Genomic DNA, 12,568 nt, shown 5'->3' with positions numbered 1-12,568 from the left:
TGTGTTTGGGTGTATCCCTTAATTTGCTGTTGTAATTACACGTGATCTTTCTTACTTTTGTCTTTTAACCCATGTACTAGCTTTAGTGTTGAATGATCCATTGCTTTTATGATGTTTGCCTTTGTCAGTAAGAATTTTTTCCTGTACAATACTTTCTTATTTATATTTTTAATTTTTTTTTCTTCTTAGAGAAGTCCCTTTAACATTTCTTTTAATATTGGTTTGGTGGTGATGAACCCCTTTAGCTTTTTCTTGCCTGGGAAGCTCTTTATCTCTCCTCAATTCTAAATGACAGCCTTGCTGGGTAGAGCAATCTCCGTTGTGGGCCCTGCTTTTCATCAGCATGTTCATTTTTTAAAGAGTCTGTTAGTTGGTAAAATTTTTGATCGTTAGTATTTTAAAAATATTTTCAAAGAAAAATTTTAAATAAACATACAAAGAATGACTTTATCATCAGTGACATAACACCCATATTCCCACCACCTGCAGTTATCTCTTCACATTTACCAAGTATTCTTTAAGAGTTTTTAATTAAAAAATGAGTCATTATAGATAAAAATTTAATTGTATTATTCCACATGCTACCTCCCAAAGCCATTCTCTTCTTCCATCTTTCTAGTAATAATCTCTATCATGAAACTAATGTGTTCCTTTTCAGTCAGTGTATAAATATAGAGAGATATTAATATGTATGTTTACAACACATGCAGGCACCTGGGAACAATACTGCTTTGTAGGCACCATTTACATACATACATATATATATATATATATATATATATATATATATATATATCTACATTGTAGCATATCGCATGCACAGTACATTATTAGGGAACATGTATTCAGTGATTACACTGTGCCTGGAGCTGTACTATAGCTATCCTCTCAATGCCTGTATGTAGCAGGCACTGTTGTCATCCTTTATTTAGGAAATCCAGGTACACAAAGAGGTCTCTTGCCATGAGGGAAACAGTAAGTGATGGAGCTCAGAATTAAACCCATAGCCATGCTCTGGAGCCAGAGCACTTAACTATCATGCTACATGCATTTATTAGGGTGACATTGGTTAATACAATTATATAGGTTTCAGGTTACAATTCTATGATCCCACCTGTAGATTGCATTGTGTGCTCACTACTGAAAGTAAAATCTTCTGTTATTATATACTGACCCCCTTTACCCATTGCTACGCCCCTTCCTCCTTCCCTCTAGTAACCACCATACTGTTGTCTGTGTCTATGAGTTTCTGTTTGTTTGTTTTTCTTATTTTTTTTGTTGCTTTCAGCTTTATAACCCACACATGAGTGAAATCATGATTTTTAACTTTTTCTGTCTGACTTATTTGGCTTAGCATGATCTTAAGATTCACCCATATTGTTGTAAATGGCAGTATTTTAGGTTTCCTTATGGCTGAGCAGCACTGCATTATATATAGAAGGGTGGGCAAAAGTAGGTCAAACTACCAGCCATCATTACCTAAAAGATAAATCATAAGTGAGGATCTGAAATAATAAGACATAATATAAATAATACAATAATAAGTAAATAATAATATAAGAATAAACTCTGTTTTGTGTACTCACAACTGTAAACCTGCTTTTGCCAACCCCTCCATGCACCACACCTTCTTTATCCAGTCCTCTATTGAAGGACAGTCTGGTCGTTTCCATGTCTTGACCACCCCGAATAATGCTGCAGTGAACATGGCAGTGCACATATCTTTGCAAATAACTTGATTTCAGATGTTTCAGGTAGAAACACATGTTGCCGGATAATATAGTAACTTTTTCCTTAATTTTTTTTTTCTGTATTTTTCTGAAGCTGGAAATGGGGAGAGACAGTCAGACAGACTCCCGCATGCGCCCAACCAGGATCCACCCAGCACGCCCACCAGGGGCGACGCTCTGCCCACCAGGGGGCGATGCTCTGCCCCTCCGGTGCACCACTCTGCCTCGACCAGAGCCACTCTAGCGCCTGGGGCAGAGGCCAAGGAGCCATCCCCAGCGCCCACCATCTTTGCTCCAATGGAGCCTTGGCTTCAGGAGGGGAAGAGAGAGACAGAGAGGAAGGGAGGGGGTGGAGGTGGAGAAGCAAATGGGAGCTTCTCCTATGTGCCCTGGCCGGGAATCGAACCCAGGTCCCCCGCACGCCAGGCCGACGCTCTACCGCTGAGCAAACTGGCCAGGGCCTCCTTAATTTTTTGAGTAACCTCCATACTGTTTTCCATGGTAGCTGAGGACCTGAACACACTTCTCCCATGTAATTATTGATAAGACACTCAAGCCAATAAAAATAGTCCTAGTTCACGGCTATTCCATATTCCATTAGAATATACTAAAAAAGCAGCATTGCATGGGTTTAAGACCTGTAAAATAGGAATAGTGAAATTTCCTATCTCACAAGGTTGTCATGAGAAATAAACAGTGTAGTTCAAAGAAAGCAGGTAGAACCTGGCATGGAGTAGTCAAGCGCCCAATAAATATTAACTGTTATTTCCTATTGCCATCTTTGCATTTCTCATTGAACCTAACCATTAGATTTCCAATTTTTTATTATTGCACATATCGCCACAGTGAAAGCCCTGTGTCTGTGTATAAGTTTCTTTTGGGTATCTCCCTAGAAAAGAAATTGATGGCTCATAAGGTATACATGTGTTAGGTTGTACTTGACTTTTCCAAAGCAAACAATATAACTGACAGACAGTCCCTAGTGCAGTTTGTCAGTTCCCATTTCCTCACATCCTCAGTAACAGTTGATATTGTCTGACTCCCCATTCACCCCTGTCCCCAGCCTCTGGCATTGCTAACCCACTTTCTGTCTCTGGATTTGCCTACTCTGGGCATTCCATATACATGGAATCATATAATGCGTAGATTTCTATAACAGGTGTTTTCCCCTTACCTTGAGGTTCATCCACTTCATAGCATGTCTCAGCATTTCATTCCTTTCTGTGGTCTGTAGATATACCACCTTTTGTCTATCCATCTTTCAGCTGATGGAAATTTGCATTGTTTCTCTTGGCTGTTATGACTAATGCTGCTATAAATATTCATATGCAAATTGTTATATGGATATACTTTTTATTTTTTTTGTATATATATTTTTATTTTCTTGCCTATACATATATACCTAGCAGTGGAATTGCAGAGTCATATGGTTGCTATATTTAATATTTTGAGAAACTGTAAAGGTGACTACACCCTTCTACCCTCCCACGAGCATTGGGCAAGGATTCCAATTTCTCCAAATCCTCGCCTCCAACACTTGTTATTGTCTTTCTTTTTTATTCTATCCATCCTGGTGAATGTAGAAAGGTATCTATCTTGTGGCTTTTATTTGTGTTTCCCTGATGACTAATGATGTGGAGCCTTTTTTCTTGTGTTTATTGGACATTTGTATGTCTTCTTTGAAAAAAAATGTCTATTCAAATCCTTTGCCTGGTAATTTGTTCTTTTGAGTTGTAAGAGTTCTTCATGTATTCTGAATACAAGTCCTTTGACAGATATATGATTTACTGATATTTTCTCCCATTCTTTGTGTGGTTTTTTACTTTCTTGATGTGCATTGATGAATTTTAATGTTTGTAGTTTCCATGTTTCCTGAAAACTCCAGTTTTCAAAATTGTGTCCATATTGTCTGCTGAGTGGATGGATCACAAGTCAGATAGCCTTGAAATATGTATGCATGGAGAATAAAGTGACTGCATCTAGTTTTCTGTAGATTAGAAGCTCCGGCACTGGTTACAAAAGCAGACTTTCCAAAATCATCCAGGGGGGCCTCTCAGCCAGTGAGGGCAATTCGCTTTTCAGCGGGTAGACCTTCACACTGCCCAAGAGTTTGGACTGAATAATGAAGAGCACTGAAACCATTCCTGTATTTCCAAACCGTTAACTCAACATCATGTGGATTTCTGTTTAGCCTGACCTTTTTCTTCTTTTCTTTTTCACCTCCCTCCTCTTCCTCCTCTCCCTTTTCCCATGCCGTTTTAATTTCAGATTGAAAATGGCTCAGGAATCAGTCAGCAAGCTGACATCAGAGAAGAAGGTGGAGACAAAGAAGATCAACCCCACGGCCAGTCTGGTGAGATGCGTTGTTTCCACATAACTTCAAGAGTTGTCACTGTAGCTGAGGTGCACCCAGGAGTATGTCTGAATTTAAAGGATAAAGCTCAGGAATGGCAGGCAGTACCCATATTCTCAGTTCCTCTCCCAGAGTAGCATATAGTAAAAAAAAAAAGAGAGAGAATGAGGGAGATAGGAGTGAGGAACAAAACACAGCCTCATGTGTTTGCCCACAAAACTCAACAAAGTTCATTTCCTGATAAACAAAATTAAGTCACTTGCCATTTAACACCTTTCCACATACCCCCCTTCCATCCCCTGATCCCCCTTATCCCAAAGCATCTTTCTCCTGACATGTTTAAGCATTTTGCCCTCATCAATTTCTTTTCCCTGTTAAAGAAATGAGCAGGGCATATCCTCGTTCGATAGTTGGGAAAACTGAGATGCAGAAAGGTACAGCCTACCTAGTATCACTTCACAAATGGATAACAAAAACCAGGACCACCCTCTGGGTCCCTAGCGTCCCTCCCTGTCCTAGAAACTAGTCGTCTGGTCAGGCTCGCATCCGTCGGGGGGAGTTGTCCTCTACAGCCATGTTTTCAGGGCGGATCACAATGAGTCTCCTCCTTTTGTTACAGGGGAGAGTCAGAATAGCTAAGTGTTTACTAACCCAAGCTGTAGGGGTTCAAATCCCAGCCACTTAGTGAAGTTATTTTGCTTCTCCTTCTTTTGTGAAAAGAGGGAAATAATATTACCTTTGCTTCAGGGTTATGTTGAGGCAGCTGAGAAGAGACATGTAAAGTGCCCAGCGCATAATGAGAACTCAATAAATGGTAGTCCTTGCCCTTGTTACTGCCGGTTTTGGTGGCTTGGTGACACTGCAGTGGGGAACAGAGAGGGCACGTGGGGGTGCAGTTTCCTCATGCCGACCTGCAGACCTTCCTTCCCTGTGCCCTGACCTCCTGCAGCCACTTACGGCCACCCTTCTGTGTCACAAGTACTTTTTCCAGCTGCTTCAAAGCCCTTGACAATCGAAGTAGAACATAAGTGATAAAGTGAGATTATTTCCATTGATTGACTGTGGTGTCTCTCACAACAACCCCATCAGCACCTAAATGAATGATGAGTGAGGTGGATGAGAGAGAAATGAAGAGGTCAGGGCCAGCCAGCTCGGACAGGAAAAGCAGTGCTCAGGGCACAAAGCCCTCTCCGAGTAGATGCACCCTCAGTGCCCACTGACACCGTCTTCGTTACACTCGTTTGTGTGATTTCCGGTGGCAGTGGCCTCAGCCTTGGTTTTCATCTTCCTTCTTCATCGGCCTCGACTCTTTTCCCCAGGCCCCTCCTTCGGGCCCCTCCCCTAACTTTCACAGCCAAACCTTATTTCTAGGAACAAAAAGAATGGACTGAGCTCTGTAGACCAGCAATTTTCAACCTGTGCGCTGCAAGAATATTAAAAACATGCAATACCTGACTAGTCGGGAACTGATCTCTTTTCCCTTAGATTGTCAAATTTTAAAAAATGACAACAACCAACACAACAATAGCAGTCCGGTGTGAATGAATCAAAATTATACTTATTTTTTTGTCAAACTGGTAAAAAATACAATATATTTTCTGTGTGCTACAGAATTGTAATTAGTTTAGGTGTGCCATGAGATTGAAAAGGTCGAAAATCACTGCTATAGACAGATGGAAAACAGGGCTATTCTTTTACAGGTGACTTTCACTATGAGCAAGCTCCCAATTGTGACCTTCAACTTGTTAGGGTTGTTTGTTTGTTGTTTATTTTGGTAGACATTAGGGAAGGGTTTGTAAACCAATTCCTGTTTTGGTTTCTCAATTTGGGGATGGGGTCCAACCTTGAAATGGGTGCTTAAAATCATCAGCTTACATTTACATCTAGGCCAACACAGTCATTCACTGTAAGGTCGCATCTCACGGATCACAAGCAGCTGAGGGTCCCTTCTCAAAGGACTTCTCTCTGCATCTGCTCTTTCCAAAGGAGTATAATTCACCCATTTCTGTTTTAGCCTTCTATTTTCCCACCCCTAAGAGCACACTCATCACTATTTTTATATTTACTTCTCTAGAGTCCTCAACACAGTGAAGGTCTGTGTTTCTGTTTTGTGTGCTCTTGTTTATTTTTACATCCAGCCAGAGATGTCCATGTTCTTCCCTAGGAGAAGGTTACCCCTGGAAGCGAGGGAAGGAGGGAGGGAGGGAGAGAAGAAGGGAGGGAGGGAGAGAGGGAGGGAAGAAGGGAGGGAGGGAGGGAGGGAGGGAAGAAAGAAGGAAGGAAGGAGGGAAGGAAGGAAGGAAGGAAGGAAGGAAGGAAGGAAGGAAGGAAGGAAGGAAGGAAGGAAGGAAAGGGGAAAAGGAAAAAGAAAAAGAAAAAGAAAAAGGGAGGGAGGAAGGAAGGAGGGAGGGAGGGAAGGGAAGGGAAGGAATGGGAAAAGGAAAAGAAAGGAAAGAATGAGGGAAGGAAGGAGGGAGGGAGGGAAGGGAAGGGAAGGAATGGGAAAAGGAAAAGAAAGGAAAGAATGAGGGAAGGAAGGAGGGAGGGAGGGAAGGAAAAGGAAAGGAAGGGAAAGGAAGGGGGAAAGGAAAAGAAAGGAAAAGGAGGGAGGACGGAAGGAAAAGAAAGGAAAGGAGGGAGGAAAGAAGGAAGGAAGGGGAAGGAGGGAGGAAAGGAAGAGGGAGGAAGGGAAGAAAGGGAGGGAGGGAGGAAGAGAGGAGGGAGGGAGGGAGGAAGAGAGGGAGGGAGGAAGAGAGGGAGGGAGGAAGGGAGGGAGGGAGGGAGGGAGGGAGGAAGGGAAGGAAGGAAGTTCAACGGAAGCAGAGCAGAACATCTGAGGCGGAGCAGGAGCTCCTGCCATGCTGCCCAGACTAGTCTGGTCCTCTTCCAGGCAGACTTCAGTTCTAGACTCCCTAGAATCTATTTCTTAGCATTCTTTAATTCCATTAGTGGGCCAAGTTTAGGGTTAGGAGGAGTCTTTGAGTAACACTACAAAGTTAGAAATTCTATCACACGGCAGCAGCCTGGAATGGTAGAGGCCAGTGTTTCAGATGGATATACCTGGTTTACTAACTGATTACTAATTTTGTTTCTTGGAAAGTAAAGGTGATAGTTTGGAAGAAGCAGGTAACTGAGGGTTCAGGAAAGAAGGATAGAGATACTCTTATTTCTCAGGCATGAGGTATAACTCTAGAATTCTAGACCAAAGTCTGAGAAACTCATCAAAATTTGAGGAAGATGAAGAATTAGAAAAAGGAGTGATGATAAACTCATTTTCTTCTTAAACAACAGAAAGAAAGACTGCGTCAGAAGGAAGCCAGTGTGACCACCAACTAAGAAGAGACACGTGAAAACCATGACCACAAGACTGAGTACCTTGCTTCTCCTTGGCAACACCAGTGCAGCAGGAAGTTCTTAAAAGATATGTGACTAAGTGTTCCTTTTGCTCATCATGTCTTTGTGAGACCATTGGCAGTGAGAACCCCTGCCTTCTCAAAGAAGTCCCTGGTTCGCCGCAGACACAGTGAGAAGCTGCTGGAGGGAACAATACAGTATTTGATAATTGTTTCTTATAAAGGTCCAAAGTCCTCTTAGTTATAGGACTGGAAGAAATACCAAGGCTTTCCAAATTCTTTTTAAAAAACAGATTTCAGGCTTTCTAACCCACTCAATAAATGTAACCTTGTGACAGAGAGAGAGAAGCTCTTTGGTGACAATTGCCTTGAGAGAGTATTGATCTTAATTTTGATCCCATTGCATCAAGATCCTGAAGTGTCTTTCTCACCAAAAATATTGAAATTTACCAAAACTCATTTTAAAGAGGTCCAAGACTGTATTTTTCAGGGGAAATGGTTATGTTGCTGTTCTTGTTGCTGTTCGTGTTATAAAAAAGGATAGTAGCCCTGGCCGATTGGCTCAGCGGTAGATCGTTTGCCCAGCATGTGGAAGTCCCGGGTTTGATTCCCAGTCAGGGCACTCAGGAGATGCGTCCATCTGCTTCTCCCCCCTTCCTCTGTCTTTCCTCTCTATCTTTCTCTTCCCCTCCCACAGCCAAGGCTCCATGGGAGCAAAGTTGGCCTGGGCACTGAGGATGGTTCCATGGCCTCTACCTCAGGTGCTAGAATGGCTTGGATTGCAGTAGAGCAACACCCCAGAGGGGCCAAGTATCACCCCCTGGTGGGCATGCCGGGTGGATCCTGGTCAGGAGCATGCGGGAGCCTGACTGTCTGCCTCCTCACCCCACTTCTCACTTCAGAAAAATTAAAAAAAAAAAAAAGTAAATGGAATTAATTATATGTGGGTAGAGAAGGGATTAAATAACCATAAACTTCATCCTGGAGAACAGATTATGGTACAGGAAGATGATATCAGCCATTGAGCAAGACCCATTTCTCTGTTTTTATATCAATTAATTGTAGTTTCCAGGACCAGCATGGATTCTTCAGCCCAAGTCCCGGAAGAAACAGTGACACCTGAAAGGGAGACACGTGGAGTCAAAGCACCTGCTTGGGCAAGTGGCCCAAGAATGGAGTACATTTCCCTGTTCAGAACTTTCATGAATGGTTATTGCCATGTGGACATGCACCTTAACTCTGTGTCCGGTTCTGGGACTGTGTGCCTGGACCTTTCCCGCGGACCCCAGGAGGCAGCTTCCAAACGGGACTGCAAATGTTACTCTCAGCCTTTTATCACAACCTTGACTGAGAGGCATATGATGTAGAGAGAAGCAGGTGGCTTTGATGTCTGAAAAATTAAGGTCATAATAGTTCTTTACATCCCAATGCAAAGACAGTGATTATATTAATCTTAAACTTGGAGCAAGATATTAATGCATGTGCGGCTTTTCTGAGCCCGGGAGCTGATATGACCATTGCCCCTTGAGTTCCGGAGAGAGGTGAATCTACCTTGTGAGCGGAGAAAAAGAGGACTGGGATGAATCAATAACAGGTTCAAAAACTATCAGGTTTGGGCCTTGAAGGAAGAGAGGTCAAAGCTTTCTCCTCTAATTGGTGGAGGACAGTCTAGACATGAGCAACAACCTTAAAACCGTTTCTGATGCAGCTGCTGTGTGTGGCTTGACCCTTGTCCCAGGACCTTCCCAGGACCTCTCAACTTGCCAGGTGCCTGAGTTTCTACCCAGGACATGCCTGCCAGTTATTGGCCCCCCTCAGGGACCTATAATAGGTCCAGCTAATTAAAGCAGTACTGTATTTTAATTTAATACCCATCTCGGGAATCAAGAATGCACAGTCAGGATCAAACCAAGTCTCTGAAGCCATATTCATACAGGTGCTAACCACCTTTTCTAACAATTCAAAAGAAAGGAATACGATAACATAGTTGGGTTGCTTTTTCTTTTTTTTTTTAATTCAAAATGGAAGGATGAGACAAAAATAGAAAAGCTGCTAAGAAAGTGACAGGACTAAAAGAAGTTGCTTGAGAACAAGAAGCTTATATACTGTTTTCTTATATTCTTTCTTCCTTTTCACTTAATTTTGAAGAAAACCTAAGGAATTCATCAGTCTAAAACAAATTCTACTTATAGCCATCCTGGGCTTTGTGATATTCCTTATGGGATCATTGTGCAGAAAAAAAAAAACGTTGAGTTCAGTAAGACCAGCATAAGTTTGGATCCATGTGGGTCCTTATAGACTTGATGAGAGTCAGCCACAGGTGGCTTCCAGGGAAGTCATTGTCATCTACTTCAGGTTGTAAAGTATTATGCTCATAAGAAAATCACTGAAGGTAAGCAGGACTGTCACTTTGGCCACATAACCCTGCAAGAACATGCTCTCAAGGAACCAATGCTGAAGAATAATAAGTGGGAACATTTCATCTGAGAGTTAGACAGCTGCAGCCCGAGGTGGTTTTCATCCTCATGGACAGACTAGAAATGGGCAGTAAAATACCTATTTCTAAAGAGCAAGGTCTGCCTGCTTGTGTTGGGGAGAGAGTGATTTCTGTAAGATTAGGCAAATGTTGTATGTTGGTATATTGAGACACCAGGGCAGGCTGTCCATTATTTTCACCCTGTTTGTATTCTGCATTATGTATCCAGATGCCCCCTCCCCAGTCCACACACATTCTGTATTGTTGACACCACCATCATTTCTAACTTAAGTCACTAATCAGTAAAGGTGCATCTAAAACAAACTGGAGGCCCTTCAAATGTTCCTTCTCAAATGCGGTTGAGATTGTGTTTAAATACAACAGGTGTCTCACACTGGACTTCCCAGTCAGACTTTGAGAAACCTGAACTTATAATCATCATCCCTTCCTAGCCAAGATTATTAAATCTGAAGGCACATTGGATAGCAGTTCAGATTCTTGCATGAGCAACTGGCATCATCTTCAACCACAAAAGTGTATCTTATATACTAGAGCACGATATAAACACTTTAGGTAATAAATAACTAAATGGGGGAAAAAGAATCAGGCCTGTGAGGTATCAAAAATCAGCTTAGAAGGCAGTGTGCTGTGTGACATTTAACTCAAGAAGAAGCAGCTTACCAGAAGCAGAAAAAAGGGGAAAGTGTGGTCAAGCAGGAGCTGATGATGGATCCCCAGACGTCACAGCTGATGGACCTGCTGTCTGTCAGTTGTGAATACTTGAGCTGACATCCATGTCTCCTCAAATGCTTGCAGCAACTACCTAGGAATTATGGAGGAAGAATTTCTGAAATCTGAGAAGTAGGACAAGGCAGCCTAGTGGGGCTATTACATCTGAAAATGTGGCCGAAACAAATTAGCAATGTGGTTGAGGAAATGAATGTCAGGTTGGATGCTAGTCCTTGACCCCCTGTTCCCCCAGTAAGGACAGTAGAAACTGCACACCTACTGAGCCTTCGTCAGGCACCACCTTTGTCCGTAGGTACCAGAAGGAAAGGCGTTTCCCAATTGAAAAACTCATGCTGTTGGTGGAGCAACTGGAGAAACTGCAGGAAGGAATAAGATTCTTTGGTGGTGTTGGAAAGCTCCACAAAGATGGCCATCAGTGTGGGTCTTCCATGGACCAGGATTGGAGGTAGCAAAAGAGATACAAGCATATTTTTGCACATCTCTCCATAGATTGTCCTGCCTACAGTGGGGGAGTATTCACTTTAATTATTGCTTCTTTTGAATGTTGTGTTTCATTTCCATCTGTCCTCCTCCCTTGCCTGGTTTCACTGGAGCAGATTTCTGCCTGCAGCAGCCCAGCAGACAGCAGCTAGTCAGTGTGTGAAGGGACCAAGCAAAGCAACCTACAGTCTCTTTCCCGGGGACAGACTTCAGCTTTGGCAGGGAACTTCTTCACTCTGTTACAGCCTAAATTGGTCTGTTTTGTCATACTCCGCCCCCCACAAACAACAATAAAACCAATTTGGGGTTTTCTGTGTCAAGGAAGAGAAGAAGTCCAAAAAAATAATTGCTTTTTTTCCCTCAAATATCTAAACCAGGTATCAAATAACAATCTTATAAAGTAGTTTAAGTTGTCTTCAGGAATTGCTGGGAAGACCTATCAGTTAGATTTGAGCTTCATTTTTCTTTGAGCCTGCCTGTCCTAATAAGAAAACAAAAAGCAAACAAACAAAAAACACCAAGAGCTGGAAGGGAAAATGAAAAGCATCAACAGATTTGGTTATCTACAAATTAATTTATTAGTTCCTAAGTCACACACACAAAAATGGGCGTACTGTGAAATCCAATGAGTTTATTTTTGAAAAAGCCACATTCTGGGAGAACTGGTATGTTGTATAGGAGAAGTGCTAGACCATTGCAACTCCCTTACTCTGGGTTTTCTTAAGAGCAGTTTATAAATGTGTGGATCATCCAGAAAACCATGACTATGACATTTCAAGTGTTAGGTGTCGGACCTTTAGGGACTATACCATTGAAGAGAGTGGACTGAATAGACATGAACTTTCATTCATGTCAGCACTTTGTCACCATCGAGAAATCTGTATCATAAGAGAAACAGGTCTGTGTGGCCAAGCTAACCATATTTAGTATTCGAAAAGTAGGAATTGTTTTCAGGCTCTCCAAAATGCCAGTAACTTATTGGATGTATTTCCATCCTCCAGCTGTAGAGAGAAACAGTCCAGCTGCTTGGAACCTTCTCTGTAATCGGGACAGAAGTCGCTGAAAGAAAATCACCTTCAGAAACAGACCTCAGTGTATCTGGCTCCCTTAGAATCACATATCAGTATTTGTAACTCTCGTTAGCAATTGAATCCAGGCATAGCTAGGCTCCGTCCCAGAGCTGTATGTGACTTAGAGGCCCATTCTGTGTCATTTCTGCACACCCATCAGTTGTTGACACTTTGTTAGAGGCACTGAATTTTAGTTTCACAATTTTTCATTTCTCTCCCAAGCAGCGGGCAATCTACCAAACCCTCCTCCTCAGATCAATGCGTTGCTGGGAAGTAGTGAATTCAAGAGAGGATTGACGTGCCCAACTTGAAGCCAGTTCAGTAGTCTTGTTTGTTCCAAAACTCTTAATCAACAC

At 42.3% G+C, this 12,568-nt stretch overlaps 1 protein-coding gene across 4 annotated transcripts in view; it reads left to right on the top strand.

The window, feature by feature from the left end:
* The window catches only part of FMN1 (formin 1), a 458,403-nt gene extending 448,721 nt beyond the window's left edge, over positions 1 to 9,682 (top strand). For all 4 annotated transcript variants that reach the window (XM_066277223.1, XM_066277221.1, XM_066277222.1 and 1 more), the window contains 2 exons: positions 3,999 to 4,083; positions 7,375 to 9,682. In XM_066277223.1, coding sequence (XP_066133320.1) covers positions 3,999 to 4,083; positions 7,375 to 7,419 — 130 coding nt within the window. In that variant the 3' untranslated portion in view covers positions 7,420 to 9,682. The remainder of the gene's footprint in view (positions 1 to 3,998; positions 4,084 to 7,374) is intronic.
* The last annotated feature ends 2,886 nt before the right edge of the window (positions 9,683 to 12,568 follow it).

Source organism: Saccopteryx bilineata, chromosome 4 (genome assembly GCF_036850765.1).
Source record: "Saccopteryx bilineata isolate mSacBil1 chromosome 4, mSacBil1_pri_phased_curated, whole genome shotgun sequence".
Lineage (NCBI taxonomy): Eukaryota > Metazoa > Chordata > Mammalia > Chiroptera > Emballonuridae > Saccopteryx > Saccopteryx bilineata.
The sequence above is the reverse complement of the archived record's forward strand: the minus strand, read 5'-3'. Positions and strand labels throughout refer to the sequence as shown.